Source organism: Eutrema salsugineum, unplaced genomic scaffold (genome assembly GCF_000478725.1).
Source record: "Eutrema salsugineum unplaced genomic scaffold, Eutsalg1_0 scaffold_9, whole genome shotgun sequence".
Taxonomy (NCBI): Eukaryota; Viridiplantae; Streptophyta; class Magnoliopsida; order Brassicales; family Brassicaceae; genus Eutrema; species Eutrema salsugineum.
This window is the reverse complement of record NW_006256342.1, coordinates 10,824,303-10,842,924: the sequence shown is the minus strand read 5'-3', so window position 1 is coordinate 10,842,924 and position 18,622 is coordinate 10,824,303. Positions and strand designations below refer to the sequence as shown.

The 18,622-nt window shown below is 33.0% G+C and overlaps 1 protein-coding gene and 1 non-coding gene across 2 annotated transcripts; one reads left to right on the top strand and one right to left on the bottom strand.

Annotated features, from left to right (window-relative positions):
• The first annotated feature begins 3,843 nt into the window (after positions 1-3,843).
• Positions 3,844-5,468, top strand: LOC18007964 (LOB domain-containing protein 6). The gene is made up of 3 exons (XM_006391472.2): positions 3,844-3,929; positions 4,356-4,472; positions 4,766-5,468. Exon 3 carries the CDS (start codon positions 4,808-4,810, stop codon positions 5,414-5,416), a length of 609 nt encoding a protein of 202 aa, XP_006391534.1. The 5' UTR covers positions 3,844-3,929; positions 4,356-4,472; positions 4,766-4,807; the 3' UTR covers positions 5,417-5,468.
• Positions 5,469-17,243: 11,775 nt separating this feature from the next.
• On the bottom strand, positions 17,244-17,350 carry LOC112087162. Its single transcript, XR_002899928.1, has one exon. It is a non-coding gene; the product is annotated as a small nucleolar RNA R71 (small nucleolar RNA).
• Between the last annotated feature and the right edge of the window lie 1,272 nt (positions 17,351-18,622).

Sequence of the window (18,622 nt, the reverse complement as noted above, 5' to 3'; positions counted from 1 at the left end):
CGACCCCTTTTGGATATGTAAACTCTACTTTTTCGGTAATTTTTTTTAAGTATTAAGAGGTTCTGGGCCAAAGCGCGTAATTTCTTTAAATCCGAAACTATAGAATCTAAGATTAGTTCAATTCTAAGTGTCATTTGATTCTGTGATTTTTAGGCTTGGCCTAAGGCCTTTTACGAGTTGATATAACGAAACTTGGTCTTTTTTTGGTACATTGCTACTAAATGAAGTTAGTTTTTCAATTTTTGTAGGTTAGAAATTTGACATAGAGATGAAGCGGAGTTTTTTTTTCTCTCTTATGTGTACGTGTACCATTAGGTCATTTTTGATTGCCAAAATTATGGGTCAATCATTTTGTTTTCGATGGAAATCAATAAAATTTAGCATTATAGTAGAATCCGAAGAAATACGTTGATCGAATTTGATCTTAACTCTATATGATCTGAAATAGTCTGCTCGATCCAAATCCAAATTTTTGTATGTTCAATCAGTTCTGAAATTTGATCTTATAAAGAGACTATGCTAAGATAAATGGTTAAAAAAAATTATACATAGTGAGGCTAATTAAGAATATCAAAGTATAAATTAAGAAGAAATTTAAGTACTATCTACTCAATATCAAGTAATTTGAGTTAGAACTAATGTTTTGCTTAAAATACTTCCTTAATCAAACAAACTATTTTTTTTCATGTCTCCTTGAATAATCTCATTAGGAAGTTAAATCGTTAGACTAATCAAAAAGTAGATAGCTCCTTTAACTGTTTCTTCTATTGTAACTATTCTTAGAAGTGTTCGATTTTACTATTCTAGTCTTACTTTCTGATACTTGAATGTTCAGTTAACATTTTCAAAATCGGAGATGATGAATCTTTGTTATCACTAAAATTAATATATATATAAGAACCTTGTAATAAGCGTAGGCCCAGAAGTGTGGAAAACATTGTATTTTGAATCCAATCTATAGTTTTATAAGAGGACGCAATGTATATACAAATATAATAATAGAAACACTATATGAAAATGATATAAGCCAAACACACATATTATGAATATTAAATGGTAACATGTTACCATCCATATGGTGTGAATTCTATGATTTTTGGACCCATTGTTATAAACGAAGGAAGAAGACAAAGAACATGAAGACATAAACTGTTTTATATTTTAAAAAGTTTAATAATAAAAATTAAATAAAAAGGAATGGTTGTCGTTTGAAAATGGGTACGAGTAAATAGTGTTGCAGAACTCTGCTCCTACAGTAATTACAACAATGCAATATACAATCACGACCCACTTGCTTCTATTCATTTCTCATTCATCATGCATCCATGCTTCTCTCGCCAAATTGACAAATGTTAAATGCTATAAGATAATAATAACCGTTTATTCTCTTTGCACGTTTCTTCGTTAGGTTAGGTCGTACGTAAAAAGTGATGACTTGTATCAGTTTAATCGTAGAGACCAACTAAATTTCAATCTAGATTTGTTTCAAACGACCACCTAAACCGTTTAGACCGCATATAACTTTTGCTTAGCCTAACTTTGAACCAAAGAAAGTTTAAAAATCTTGACAATTCCGACAAAATTTCTAAAATATTTTTGGTAGTACATAAGGTACAAACACAAATTTAATGAATGTGGTTGTAGTGGTTTAATTTGGTTCTATTGGTTGAGGATTCAAATATATAAAAGTTATGACGAACAGACACACCACATTAATGTTTGAATATGTAAAATGAGTTTGAATAAATAATAATAGGAAGTAAGTGGTAATGTTGTTATACGAAAGAGAACATGTACGGGTTTTCATTACAAAAATTGCAGCAAACTGTAAATCAATAGCCATACTCGATTTACAGGGGAAAAAAGCATTCCATACGACAACTAAGTTGTGTAATTGGTTCGTACGTGTGTCTTGAGATGTACTTGAATGTGTCCTCAATTTTTAACATTGAAATGACTAAAAGCTAAAGCATCTAAAAAACGGTGCCTCTGTCCCCAACCCAAATACATCATATTAAGTCATGCTTTAATATAAAAAAATATTTTTTACTTTATTTTGGAAATACAATCTAAAATGCATACGGAATAAAACCTAACGTTCACGATTTAGTAATATTGGGTTAAATCCTTTAATTTAAACCCCATAACACAGAAGATTGTTAATATTTTATAAACAATGTTCATGGTATATTTCCTAATTTTCCCCTAGAGGAAAGTGTATATCTAGAGAAGTCTTAGATAGATATAGAAGAAAGAGTCACTAGAACCCAATATTAAACATCTTCTTTAAACTCCATAACAAATACTAGATCCCAATCTTAAGGGTTCAGTAATGTTGAGTTAAATCTTTAAAATCCATAACAAAGGGGATGTTTAATATCATTATACAAACAATGTTCTTGGTCCGTGTCCTAATTTTCTTGTAGAGGAGAGTGTATAGTTAGACTAGAAAATACAAACTAAAATGCTTTAAAATGCTAGTACCTAATCTTAAGGGTTTAGTAATGTTGGGTTAAATCTTTAAACTCCATAACAAAGAAGATGTTTAATATCATTATCCTAACAACGTTCTTGGTCTATGTCCTAATTTTCTTGTATAGGAAAATGTATATATAGAGAAGTATATGAGAAAGAAGAAAGAGTCTGTGATTACTTAGTCTCTCTCTCTCTCTCTCTCTCTCTCTCTATATCTATCTATATATCAACACACCATAAAGTTGTTCTTTCTCTCCGTTTCCTTAGCCTCTGCATCTGGGCGATTTTCTCTCTCTATCTCCCTACACCTAAGGGAGATAGTACTGATCCTAAAAACTCATCATCTTTCTATGCTTTCCTCTTTTCTTTCACTTATTCTCTTTTCTTTTTTCTTTTTTCTTTTAACTCTGCGCAAAACTAGCGAGTCCAAAAATTAAAACACTTGCATGAGCCTAATATAATAATATTGACATTAAGAGAAAGAGAGAGAAGATGAGAAAGAATATGGCAGTAGATTCATATTGATTTTTATGTAAACAAACATGAAAAAAAGGGTTTGACCGAGAAACTTGAGGCTAGTAGTAACTTTCATTACCAACTTTTCTACTCTATCATTAATTTATTACTATTTTTTTCTTATGTAAATGTGATTTTTTGTCAACCGTATCATATAAATATAATAATCGTATTATTACTATAGAGTATAATAATAGTAATAACAAAATGCTTCGTTACTGTATGTAAATCCCTAGACAAAAAGAATAAGAATAAAAAGAGCAAAATTCTTCATCCCAAGATCCATCAGGAGAGTCAGAGTCAGACCCCATCTCTCATTTCCCATCTCTCCTTTTCACATTTATTTCCTTTATTTTCTGATTAATTATTTTTTATATATACTATATGATTTTGAAAGTTAATACTAATAATAATACTTTTATTGTATTATTGTTGTTAGAGTCTATGCTAGGGTCCAAGGGTTCATCCCAAGATCCTCTCTTCTTTCTCTTCTCTTTTCATCTTGGAAACTCTCAACTTCTTCACATGGAAATCAATTCTCTCTAGCACCACCAAATCATATTACTATTGAAGGTATGTTTATAGTTATTTATTAGTATAAATTAAAAATAACATTAGTTACTACTAGTCTTATCATATTTATGAGCTCCTTTTTCTTAAAAAATAATATATTTCATTGAGTAAAATATATGACATTTAAGCACAAGATGAGCTTTGCCCATCGAGAGCCTCAAAACCCAAAAGTCTCTTCTAGCTTCACGAGATCCAATCTTTTGCTTTTTAGTTATTAATTACATCTTCTTCCTTCTCTTCTCTCTTCTTCTTCTTCTCTCTCTCACACCTACCTATCTAAGCAACACAAAGAACACCATTGATCCCATCTATTTTATTCCTTATATTTCGTTAATCCATATATCCTTACGCATTCCATCTTTAAGGTACAAAAATTTAAATTTATTTCTCTCTTTTGTTGTTCTTGGGATGTTCTTTTACAAACATTTGAAATTTCGCAGGTTGTTTCTACACCTTTTAGGTCTAGTTACCAAAATTTGACTAGCAATCATATAGCTACAAAGTCCCTCTATAAATATACACATAGGTGTAGGTCTTTGGGATGAACTTTATAGCTTCCAAGCATATATTATACTTCGTGCATACCTTTTTGTTTGACTTTAGAAAAGCACCTTCATGTTGCTCATTATTTTTCTTCTGTTTCCTTATTTGTTTTCAACAGTTTGACAAGAAGGTTCGAGTGAATATAAAACTATACATATACAATACCAAGTGTATATGTATGTGTATATAGAGCTCACCAAATATATTAAATACTAGCTGGTCATTACAAAGTTTCTCTTATTTTACAGCTTTTATATGCAACCCCAGATCAGAGCTTAGAGAAAAAGCAGAGAGGATCTCCTTTTACTTTCCTCTTCAGAGAAACAGAACCATATTCAAAGAGGACTTTCTTAATTTAGTCGCAGGTAAAAATCTTTCTTATTATCTAAAGATTCAACAACATTTCTAAATTATTTCTTTCCGTTGTCACCTATTTCGAATTTCAGTTTTTGTTTTTTCTAATCAAATTTCAAATTCAAAAGGTTTCCAAATTTCATTATTAAAACCAAAAAACTTCTCCAAATCTTATCAATTTCACAATTGATTTTCATAATATCTTCTTTCCCTATATATATAACTTCTTCCTTCATTAAAACAATTCAAAATATCAAAAACCCTAAAAAAAAAGATTTCTAATTTCAATGGCGGCTTTGTGTAGGGAGAGTGAGACATAAACCAAACTCATTACCAAAAACAAAAAATGGCATCTTCATCAACAAACTCACCTTGCGCAGCCTGCAAATTCCTCCGGCGAAAATGCCAACCCGAATGTGTATTTGCGCCGTATTTCCCACCTGACCAGCCACAGAAATTCGCAAACGTTCACAAAGTCTTTGGAGCAAGCAACGTCACGAAGCTCCTCAACGAGCTTCACCCTTCACAACGTGAAGACGCAGTCAACTCTTTAGCCTACGAAGCCGACATGCGTCTCCGTGATCCAGTCTACGGTTGCGTCGGAGTCATCTCTCTTCTCCAGCATCAGCTTCGTCAGCTTCAGATCGATCTCAGCTGCGCAAAATCTGAGCTTTCAAAGTACCAAAGCCTCAACATCCTCGCCGCCACGCATCAGAGTCTTGGCATTAACTTGCTCGCCGGCGCCGCCGCAGATGGAACGACGACGGCGACGGTAAGAGACCATCACTATCATCATCACCAGTTTTTCCCTAGAGAACAGATCTTTGGTGGGTTAGATGTTCCCGCCGGTAACAACTACGACGGAGGGATTCTTGCGATTGGACAGATCACTCAGTTTCAGCAGCCGAGAGCGGCGGCCGGAGATGACGGTCGGCGTACCGTTGATCCGTCTTGAGATTTTAGGGTTTTTGGTTGGTTCATTCGTCGTTGATCTTGGCTTGGTTACTGATGAGTTTTATGATTTAAGAACAAAAAACATTATATATTGGTGTGGAAGGAAAACCAAAAAATATATTAATCGTGCGGTACGTCTCTCTTGATGACATTAAAATTTCAGTTTTTAATATTATTTTTAATAATGTTATCATTTAGATATATAATGATAGTTACTTTTGTATTTCTTTTAATTTCATGGACAAAGGTTTTTGTTTGTTCTCTTCATTTATCTTGCATTTTATGTAGCATAATAATTCCAGATATGCCGATTCTAATAGGATTCATATATATCTTCAGCATGAAAGTATAGAGTTTATTTCAGTTGACATTGAGATGATTTTTAATATCAGACTTCTAAAGTATTTTTTATTTAATATTTGATGACTTAAAAAATCCTGGAATTGAATAAAATGAATATGAAATATGCCATTCTTTTTTATTTTTGTTTGTCTAAATGTTTAGACTTAAGTCTTTTGTGTCTTACCATTCTTTTTTACCCTTTTTATTTCAAAATTCCAACCTATTAAATATAATTAATAAAAACAAATGAAAACGAATTATAACAGACAGATGACATGAAAGTTGTTATATAGTATAAAATTATAAATAATAAAATGTTAGAAGAAAACATGTTTGATGTGGAATGTGAGATACACTGTCAGTGTCAAGGATAACGATTTGATGTAGGAAGAAGCTTAACGGAATACAACATGAACATGAAACATCCCAATAGCTCTTTCTAGGCTTTCTCTTCAAGTCTCCGCATAGATATTTACCATACTAACTGTACCATTAACTATGTAGTACGGCCGAGACTGAACATTTAATTTGTCACAATTTAATATATTTCCTTTTTTTTTGTCAAATATCTTTATGCAAAATCTCATTTTACTACTATTGCTATTTTTAATATAAATATGAAAATATAGAATCTTTCACAAAATATACAAACATTAATTTGCTTTAATACTGTTAAAAAAAATATATAAAGGATTTTTTTCTTACAAAGAGAAAAGTTAAATTTTAGTAAGATATTTACAAGAGATCATTACTTACATTTAACTTCAAATCAATAATAAAGTGTAAATAAATAAAAAAGATTTCAATTCTTTTTTATTGTGTATCCGATCAAAAGTTAAGATTTTTCCGATTTTTCCATGTATAGTATTTTGTTGTTGTTGGTTTTAATTATAGAAGTTGAGAATAAATGAAAGCAGTATACATTGGCAACTTCAGTTACAAGTCAATAGAAAGATCATTATATATGGATTTGCTTTGCATCCAATTTGACAACTGAATACTATTTTGTTTTTTTTTTTAATGTTAATTTAAATGAATACAGGAACTGAATACTTTGTTTTTTTTCTTGATAAAGAATAAGTTGAAGTTGGTTATCTGTTTCTAATTTAATAAAGGCTACACGAAAAGAACTAACGAAGTAATAAGGAGATTGAAATCAAATGTAAAAAGAATTAATCCTAGATATTGCAAACTACGAGTAGTATTTTTCTTTTTCTCTGATTGCTTTAAAAAGAAGGAAACATTGTTTGATTAAAGACGCGTTTTTTTTGTTCTTTCCGTTTTACAATGCAACTGTATCTAGTCAATTCAATTGCATTATTTATGTCAACTAGTCAATTGCATTTAAGATACATATAACAATGATGATTATATTCACAGTTTAATTGATCGATCTATTTATTAATAAAAATAAGTAATGAGAAGTATCGACACAATTCCCAGTGTTGACCAAAATCCCCCAAATTCTCAGAGTACTTTTGAAGAAACCCTAAAGTAAAGGATTGTCAAACCATTTTGCCCGCCTTTGCACCTGTCGCCCGCACGGTTGCATCATTTTTTTTACATTAAAAAAAATAAGAGAGGGAGAGGCATAAATTAGATTCTTTTAATTAAATCTTTAACTCCCAAAAAGCTTTTACTCAATCAGTCCATTTACATCGCAACTCCTATTTGATTAAATACCCCCAAAGTGTGTATCATTTTCTCTGATTATTTAAGGTTTTTGCGATTAGATTAAAAATGTTTGATTTTTTGTTTTCTCAATAAAAACATATATTATTATCTACTTGAACATAATTTAACCAATAATAGAACATATTACAAATTACAAATTAATAAATATTAAAATTTGATAAATTTTACATTGAGAATTAAAAACCTTATATAATTTGAAACTATTTTCTCTAAAACATCAATTGTTTTGAAATGAAAGAAATAGTAAGTTTCAGAGTTTTTGTTCTACTTGTACATATAACAAAAATGAAAATCCAATAGAGCTAAGAAATTTAAAACATTGTAAACAACAAATATTGATTGACATATGATCACGAATGCCACTTAAATGCTAATTTTTTTTGGTTCGCCTAATAGCAAATATGGATGTAATACTGAAGTTGTAAGATACTACAAAATAGTATTTGAATTAGTTGATATTAGTGCTTATATAATTAAAATACCAAAACAAGATGATGTCACGGCATGCGAATATGCCAATTTTCAAATAAATAGTCAATATAGTTTGGATGAATAAAATCGTACTAGAAATTAATGGAAACACATAAACCTAGCAAAATAAAATACAATTAAGGGAAACATTTTTCATAACTTGACCACAAGAAAACGAACCTAGCAAGCAAGGTGGCTCTTCATTTGAGAATCTATGCTACCATATGAAATTGTTCAAAAACTTTTGAGCTTGATCCTTTGTTAATAATCTTCAATACTTTTTTGGAAAATTATTGTTGCGTTTACCTCATTTTGCCTCCGCAAAAATAAATCAGAAGTTATTCATAAAAGGATACTATTTAATTTTATCTATTTTTTACCCCAAAAAATAGTGAAGATAAACAAATAAGAAAAAGGTGTGAGAAGTGTACTTATCTTATAGTGTGATGGCAGAAATAGCTAGGTACAAGTTCGTGGGAAATTTTTTCTTCATGAATCCATCCAAAACCCTTTTTTGTGATCTTCTCAATTCATTACAAATTGATTGCTCTTTGACACATTATCTTAACGCGATTTTTCTATTCTCTCTCTATATCTCTCTCAACAGAAAAGCGACCCCCACATAATATGAGAGACAATGTTCATCCATGGGACATGTTTCTTATGTATATACGATTCATTTTTAAGATTAAAAAATTCGAATAATACAAAACTGGGTGCAGTACTTTCAGAAAACGATTGAACTGTTTATTCAAATGATTTTTTTTTTAAATACTGCATATTATATAATAAAAAGAAATGACGATATTGCAAGGTTATGTATTATATTATTTAACTATATTATATGTGACTCATTTTGTTGGAGTGGGATTTTTTTTTGGGAGAAGGTAAAGCTTTCTTTTTGGAATTTTGATTTTTGTTACGTAAAACTTAATTATTAGGATTCAATCTGAGAAAATCATAAGCTGAATCTTTGAAACGTATCTTATAGTCCAGAATCAATTAGTCATGTTAAATGTTAATCATTAGTTCATCTCCTTTCTGCTTGGATGATGGTTTTCTTTTGCTCTAAAATAACTAAAGTCTATAACAAACTTTGGATTCTTTTGTAAATGTAAACAACCCGCTAATGCAATTCTGATATGATGAATATATTTATTCATTTAAATCACTATAAGAGAGTTACTACGTAAAACTGTCATATTTTGATCTATATGTAGCTGGCCTAACGAGACAAGTTAGTGTGATGACCGAACAAGCCCCTCCTCGGTTTCATTACTCTAACTCGGCAAAGAAAATAGTTAAGGAGATCTTGGTGTGGTTTTTGGCGTCTGAAAACTGAAGCACATTATGTATATTTTTTGTTGTTGAACATAACATAATGTATATATTGGAGTAATATAAAGCAATGAATGTGTTAGTTTAAGAAGAGAGAGAGGGAAAGAGAAAGATTGAGAATGAATAAATGCAAAAGCTCTAAAATAGTTAGGGGAGGAGAGGAGACTGTTAAGCAAGAAGGGTTTCCCAAAAGAAGAAAGCCAAAGAGACGAAATAGAAAAGGACAAAAATATCGACAAAAAGGCAAATGAATAGTGGTGGTTGAGATATGAGCCTATTCTATTTATTATTGAATCCTTTTTATTTAATTTTCTTGGCCTTTTATACAATATTTTTATATAATATAGTATATGTAAATGACAGGTGGCTAAGGATATGTCATTTGAGATGGAGAGATCATCATCGCTCATTTAATAGCTTCTCTAGCTCTTTTCCATCGATGTTCTCAATTCTATTTATTTTCTTGGAATTTTGAATTTGCATTTTTTGGTTGTAAAGCGTCATTAGTTTAACATTTGTAATGAATAATCGTTAAATATGAACAAACTTAATTAGTTTCACTATAAATTAGATTTTTATATTTTGTAGTATGATTCATATTCTACTTCTCATCAATCTCTTCTAATGAATATCTCAGCAAAAAAAAAAATGAAATACATTCATTCTTGTTTTTTTTTAAAAAAAAAATTACATTCGTTCTTACAGTGATTATAGCTTTTATTATTCAAAACACGATATTTAATGTTTAAGAATTAGCATAAATTAGTATCATGCAATATTTCGAGAAATTTGAGTTCTGGCACTAAATTAAAAGTTAAGATGGAGAGAGAGATCAATAATGAAGAAAGAACACAGCAGGGAAAATGGTTTGCTTTTCGCTCATATCCCATCACGCACAGAATTTATCAGATGCTACTGATTTGAAAGACGTAGTCAAATTTTGTAATTTTATGTAATACAAAAATCGTTAAAAATAATATAAATAAGACAGAGGTTAGGATGACAATGATGACGTACTTTCGCAATGATGCTCTTTGTCTTAAATGCATCGCCACTGTTTTACTCCCTCTCTCTCTCTCTTCCATCGTAATGTAATTGTACCGCTGACGCAAACCACATTGATTTTGGTTACTTTGTTCCTTTTGTCCATCAAAATCAAAATGTGTGTGAGCATTGGTTTTATAATTAGAATGTTTATACTAAAGTTTCCGATCCTAATCATCTTTAGGTTCAAATAAGACAGTAAATTAGCTTTTAATTTGTAAAGCGTTTAGGTATCATGACGCTGCGTAGATAATAACCATATAGATACTTCCAATTGTATTTGTGAAAGTTTAGTTAATACAATATGCAATTTATTGGTAAAAATGAGATCGCCTTGGTAAAAAAAAAAAGAAGAGAGCGATTAGAACCCTGTAATATTCAACGATCAAATTGATGATCGGAGCTTACACAAAACCAAGTGCTCAACTCTCATTTGAAATTAATAATCAAGAAGCATTGCAATTAGATTAAATAAGCTCCGTAATCACCTTAGCATTGACTCTTATTGGTTAAGGAAGAAAGTTAATTCATGCATTTTCACAAACAACGTTCGAGCATGGAAAAAAAACCATAAGTCATAAATTTGAGTGATTTAGTCAAATATTGGATTAGAGCATCTCCAGCGGTCATACGGTGTTTTGGGGATGTTAACAATTTTTTATTAATATTTCTAAGTTCAATGAACAGTAATAAACAGTAAGGAAATGATATAAAGTAATGAACAGTAATAAAAAATTAACACGCGGCCAGTACAATATCGACACATTGCCCATAAACCCCTTCTCTCAGTATGTTAACTAAACGACCGTATGTTAAATTTTGGGCCTGTTTTAATATTTTTTAAAGCTTGATCCATATGTAACTGTGCCAATAACTTCTCATAATCCTTTAATGGAGATGCTCTTAAGAACAACCTAAATAACAACCCTTGTCTTGGGAATGAGTTTTCTTGCTATAGTTTTACCATCAATAACCAATCATGGAAACATCTCTTATATATTTACTAGATGAATATCCGTGTGTACACGCAGATGCTTTGTTTGATTTAATATATATTATAAAATTATATTTTTTTACAAAATTAACCTATTTTTTTATAATATAAATATCATCCAAATTTGTAAAAATATAGTCACTAAATGTGATTTTTTAAATATAATTTATTAATAGACATTTTTCTATAAATTTAATCTAATTTTTTTGTATTTGGTAATATGAATATCATATGAACTCGTACAAATGTAGTCATTATTTTTTGTAGATGTAATACTTGTTATTTTTGCACCCAACTAAATATTTCTTCATTATTATTTTTTCAACCTGTTTTTTTTTGTTTCTTAGTTAATTTTAATGATAAAAATATGTTTTTGTAAGACAAATTTAATATCTTCACCAAATCGTATTTTTAACGTATTTCCATTATTCAGAAATATGTTTTCGCATATATTTTGTGTTAAAGATTAAAACAGAGAGAGAGTGAAAGTGGAAAAAATATGATATTGTAGTTTACGAAACCTCTATTTTTGTGATGAACTGAGCAACCTGAAATGCTATATGTCCAACTGGCCTTATTAATGGTTCTTCAGCTTATGTCTAATCACTACAAATAGGAAGAGCGTCAAGAAGATGGTTTTTGTCGAGAGACTTGGTGCACTTGGAAGTAAAGAGCAAGTATTGAAATTAAACCCTATAAACTCGTCATGTTCACAGTCCATATTGCAGGTTTATTTGAAAAATTAAGTCCTTTATAAAAAATTCCGCATTACCTTCCATTGCAAACATGTCTTGGATATCATAGATGAAGATCAGAAGCCTAAAAGAGCAGATGAGACACAAGCCAATTAGGCAACCAAAGGATAAGGACATCAACTTTTTGCACATATCTAAGGCACTTTTGTCTCAAGCTCCACCCTCAAACTTCCCTTCTTGATGAAAAGTTATAGCTACCATCCCATATTTAATATCATAACTGAAACTTCAAATCATACATCTAATAAAGTAAGAGACTTTCAACCAAAATTCAAAATACATTTCATTAGAATTTAGAATTTTAAGAGCTGATCTTGAAGCTTTATCGTTGATTTGCTTAAACAATACAGCTCATGTCCTTGTATTCTTTGACTAATCAATCAAGATTAAAGGAAATAAAAAAAAATGAATGAACATAACTTGAACCTAATCGTTCGAGATTAGCTAAATTCCTTTGAGATGAGTTTTTTCTTAACAATCAGTGGAAAATTCCCAACGGGAACAATTATAAGAGCTTACTCTCTACTTCGAATCCTCCCTTCAAAACCATCTTATCCTCTACTTTCTGCCTCGTCTCACCAAGTGTCTTCTCCATGTTGTCGTACTTATTCTTTGTGCTCAAACAGTGTTGTGTTCCTCCTTGTTTTTGTTGATTTCTGCCCGAGACTTCAAGTGTCAACCCTTTGTCCCAGTAGTAGCGTTGTCATCGGTGGATATGCCTTTATACTAAGAAAATGGATCAATGTCTATGTAAACAAAACCAGAATGAATTCAATACAAGGAATATAATGCAGCTTTCAAAATCCCATAAATCAAAGAGGAGACGAAGAATAAAAAATCTTACTTATTGACTTATGGAATTTTGAGTCGATATTAGAAAGCATTGGAGATTGTTTGAGATTCCATCTTTCCAAATTCCAAAATGGAAATTAATTTGCAGTTCATTATGAACCATAAATTAATATGCACTTCTCTTTTGGTTTCTGTGTTCAATTAAAAATGAAATTAGTACAATTTAATTATTTAATTCTCTTATAATTTTTTTTAAATCTGATGTGTTAAAAAGTTGGATGCTGATGTGTCAAGCTTGTGAGATTCAACTGAGTCTTTATATAATAGATTTATCTGTTGTCCATCGTTGGTTGAAGTGATTTATAGGTTTATAGGAATTGATTGGAATGCTTGTTAGCATCTCAGTTGCAAGTGGAAACAGAGTTTAACCGATTTACTAACAAGTGATTGATGATTTCATGGAAATAAGTTAGTTTTTGTTTTAAGTCTTTGTCTTGGAAATGAGTTTCCTTGCCACTTCTAGCATCAGTAACCAACTGTGGAATAATTCTTTATCTATTGTGATATAAGATTCAAGGAGGAGCTCACTCGGATTCAAACGCTTCAGATCTGCAAGAAGTTAGGCAGCATAATGATGGAGATTACACAGGCTGACTTTTCCCTCTCTCTTGTGTAATCTAATGATGGAAGTGAATAATGGATTAAGGATTGCTAATCAAGGGTGTGAGAACCCTTGTGATAAGATCAAAAACCTATCCTCAATGAATCCATACAAGAGATATAGATTCAAATGTTTACTAAGCAAAAAAATCCACATAACTTTGATAAACAAAGACAAAGCCTAAATTTTAAAGAAAAAACTCTGTTTGTTTTGTCAATTCAATGGTGAGTGTTACAAAGAAAATGAGTGAGCATATATATAATTACTAACACAAATAAGTTGATTGATATAATCTTTATTGCTTGATTTTTGGCCAAGTAACAAAAATGTGAGGTTTTTTATATCTAGACATCTTCGACATGAAGTGGGTTACGTCTTGGAATATTTGGACCATGGGGATGGTCTCCAATCCATCTAGTCTGAATAGAAAAAAAAAATTACACCCATTTAACATCAATTACTCGATTTGGCTTTGGATATGGAGAGGCAGAGAGCCTCTATATGCAGTAAGATATCTGATGCAGCGTCACAATTACATGGGCTTTCAGTTAACTTAGTAGTTTTTTGGGTTTTTATTAAACATCGGGCTTTTGAATTGTTTTCTTGTTTCTTTTTTTTAGTTGCTTTACCGACATTGAATTAGGGTTTTATTTATCATCTAAGTTGTATTAATAGCTTAGACATAGCTTCATAGTTTGTTGGTTTTTTTTTAATTAATAAAGAGAATACTTCTCAGAATTCTAAGTCTTTGAGTTTATTGTTCTCTCAAGAAGAAAGCGTAAACTCCAAGCAACTAGTGTTTATCGAAATCCATCGATCTTCGACGAGCCCTAGTTTATCCCGCTGCAACAGTTGATATCAGAGACAAACTGATCCTAATCATGCCGCCCAAGAACAATCTTCAGCAACAACTAGAGGAGCATAATGACGCGTTTAGAGACATCATGGCCGAATTTCAGTGTGATTTGCGAGACACGTTACAAACTTCGTTGGAAATCGTGGTGCGTACAATGATGCAGGCGCAACAACAAGCTCAAGGAGTACCACGACTTGAAAAACAAGTCTTGAGTAGGATGACGAGGAAGGAGAAGACGTCTTCCATAACAATCCGTTCGCAAGGAACCAGGAACAACAACAACGTGATGTCATGTTAGCTCCAAGGGGAGACAATCGACGATGGCAATCCAGGTTCAATTGGACCTTCCCAAGTTTACCGGTGGATTGCAACCTGAGGAATTCCTCGATTCGATCAGTGCCACGGAAGAGCTCCTCATGTTCAAAGAATTTCTGATGCTATCCGAGGAAGAGCTTCAGCTTGATGGCAACAGACAAAAGAATCCCGTGAGAGATCTGGTAAAGATCGTGTGGTGTCTTGGGAAAAGATGAAGAAATTGATGCACCGAGCTTTCTTGCCGTATAACTATGCTCGAACAAGTATACATAGCTTCAAAATCTGCGTCAAGGAACTAAATCAGTTGATGATTACGCCAATGAATGTTTTTCTTTGTTAAATCATAATACGCTTACGGAGACAGAGGAACAACTGTTTTCACGGTTTATTGGAGGACTGCGACTACAGATCCAGAACTCATTGCTGCAATTCGATCCGCGAACCGTTTTCGAAGCCCACCAGCGAGCATTGTTGATTGAACAGCAGCAGTCCCATTCGTCATCTTGGTCTTCAGCGGCATCACATGCATGATTGAGACCATCACAAGAGTCGCCTGCGATTTGACAAAGAGATCAACCGAAAGCTCTAGACGTTGTTGACAGTGTAGCAGCTGCAAAGACGACTCGACCTGCCACTTTCAAGTGTTTTTGTTGTGGAGAGCAAGGTCACCGTCAGTCTTCGTGTCCACATCAGAATGACAGAAAATACAGTTTCGGAAGAGAGCCACGAGCCGGGACCGCGACCAACACCTATTCCCCTGCGGGTGGGACCATCACGACCGCGGCCAGAAATTCACTTTCCAGACAACTTAATTAAAGCCCAGATCAATTCCTTTCGTTATTTTTGAAGCCCTAAGTGTCCATGACCACTCCAGAAGCTATAACTACCCTCTTTAGGTCATTCTAAAGAGGAGACGAATAGAGACCAAAAATTTAGACAAAAAGAGAGAGAGAGTTCGTGTGTGAGCTTCACAAACCCTATGAGACGCCGCCTTTGAAGGAGGAGCCGTCGAGGAGAGCATCATTGTGCCTCCATCTGCGACTCTGTTCTTCGTTTTTCTTCTTTAATTTCCTGCAACATTCAATACTGTGTGATGCTTTGTTACAATATGTTTGAGAAGTTATCCAGTTGGGTTTAAAGGGATTTTTCAAAGGGAATTTCGTGTGTCTTTGCTTATGAATCGATATATTTAGGATTATTAATCTTCTAGATGTTCTTCGTTTGCCTTTAATTTTACTGCGTGATTCTTTGCTGGAGACTTAGAAGCCGATCTGATATGATATGTTTTGAAAGCTTTCATTGATTGTCTTAACTAGGGTGAAACGAACAATGATTTTATAGGAGTGGAAACCTACCTATAGTATAGTTGTGAATGTTGATGAGTCTTGTTCTGCTATTGCATCTACTCCCTTCCAGGATCAGAGTGGAAACCTATTGATCAGGGTTGCGAGAGATTGTTGTTTAGTGCTGCGACTATTCATAATTTTGTGCCTCAAGTTCTAGAATATACGTAGTTGATTACCTTTATCATTTGTTTAAAATTGACATAGCCTAGTCCATGAATCCCTGCGAATACCCTTGAGCCCAGCGTTTGTTTTGGCTTACAACCTTCGATTTTATTTGCTTTTCATTCGATTTTCCTTGCTTATTCGCCTTGTTTAAGCACTTTTTACTTGCTTTACTTGCTTTCTTTTTTCAATTGCTTTTACTTGCTTTGCTTTCTAATTTAGATTTAGTGACAACCAAAACCCAAAACCAAAACCCAAACCTATTTAGTTCTAGTTTGATTTAAGCATTGACGTGAATTCGTACTGAAACAACTAAATCTCTGTGGATCGATACCCTAAGTACTACAGCGCACATCTGTGCACTTGCAGACTTTTAGGGGTTATAAATTTAAAACCTGAAGCTTACTAAAACGAAAACAACAAACCAAGTTTTTGGTGCAGTTTCTGGGGACTTTGATTTGTTTCATTGCAAATCCCAGCTTAAATCCATTAGAACACTTGTTTACTTTTACTTTTTCTTTTGAATTTTTCAGGTTTCTCAATAATGAGAGACCGGGACCACGTTCCTGGGACTCTTGGTGATCCACCATATCGTGTGGATGGTGATCCAAGTGACGATGACCTGACTGATGATGAGTTTGAAGAACCAATCTATGATGACAATGAGCTAATCGGATCGGCAAAACATGAAGATGATGATGAACTGATTGGAAGTTTTGATTCACTCGAAAAATTCATGGGAGATCGAAGGGCTATTCAACCAGCCTTACCAGAGGATGGCAAAGCCAAAATTAAGGTACCCTATATCCATTCAGTTCAACAAAATCAATTCTATGGTTATTCATCCGAACACCCGATGGACCATATCGAGACGTTCGAAGAATTATGTGCAACCATTACAGTAAATGGGGATTACCACAAGTGTAGTCTTTTTCCATTCTCTTTGAGAGACAATGCCAGCAAGTGGCTAAAATCTTTAGAACCTGCTTCACTAAAAATGTGGAAAGCGTGTAGAAAGGATTTCCTAAATTGTTTTTATACTAGAAATCGTTCCAATCTCTTAAGGAACAAGATAAGAAATTTTAAACAAAAAGAAGATGAAGATCTTTTAGATACTTGGGAAAGATTTAAGGAATACCAAAGAGATTGTCCACATCATGTATATACCGACGAATACCTGATGGGTATCTTCTATCGAGGCATAACTCCAGAGCTACAACACTCTTTCGACACAGCAAGTAATGGAGACTTCTCAACGAGATCTGTAGAGGATGCTCGTATTTTCATCAACAATCTCTCAAACAGCATCCGTAATCAAGCAACTTTTGGAAATTCTGCACTTCCTGAGAAGAAAAAAGATATCTCGGAAGTTATGAAGTGTCTCCATCACATAATGAGTCAACTTGGATTGCAACAACCAAATAAGGCACACAATACATGGAACTTTGAAGGTTGGGACAACCCAATGGATTCTCATGATCAAGAGATGATGAACACTGAAGAAGTCTATCAAATCCAAGATTTTCCCTTTGTTTCTGATCACCGCGGGTCCATTCATTTGGACCGCGGGAAACCATGCTTTCACCACTGTCGTGCTTCACCGGACCGCGGCCAAGACCCATTTTGCCACGGTTGCGAGGCATACGACCGCGGGAAACCATCTTCCGAACCAATCTGGGTTGTTCAATCTAATTCCAATCCCTATCCTAGTTTTCCCTCTTCTGAAGCTGAAAATCTAAACAAAAAAATTATAGAGCTTGAAAAATCTAGGTCTGAAGAAATTAGTGATCTTAGATCTGAACTAAAAACGATGCATGCAGATTTCAATGAAAAATTTTCTACTCTCCTTAGTCTGATATCAAAACTAATTCTAAAAACATAGATAATTCCGAGGAGGAGCCAAGTTAAAATTCTTTCGATAGCTCAAGCAAAGCAGATCCCTCCGACCATGTGAAAGCTATCACACTTAGGATTTGATTAGCTTACAAAGAGCCTGAATTTCCTAAAGATCCCGAAGATGAAGAAAAGGGTAAGGAAAATGAAAAAGAAAGAGAAAGAGTCACGATTGGAGATATTGAAAAAGAAGTGGTAGGAGAGAAGGATGGAGAAGAAGTAAGAGAAGATACATCCCGGGAAGTCACCGGAGAAGACCTGATCCCTCCTCCACCAACTCGTGTCTACAAACCTAAACCACCATATCCTAAAACCTTAAGATCCCCGAAGAAGGAGAAAGAAAAAGCTAAGCTGAAAGAGCTAATCGATCAGCTAAACATGAGATTATCTTTCGTAGAAGCTTGTGCTATGATTCCTGCTTTAAATACATGAAGGGTATTCTAACAAATTCTTTAACTCTTGAAGAAGGCGTTATGATGATAACCCATGAATGTAGTTCTATCCTGAAAAGCCGAATCCCTGAAAAGAAAAACGATCCTGGAG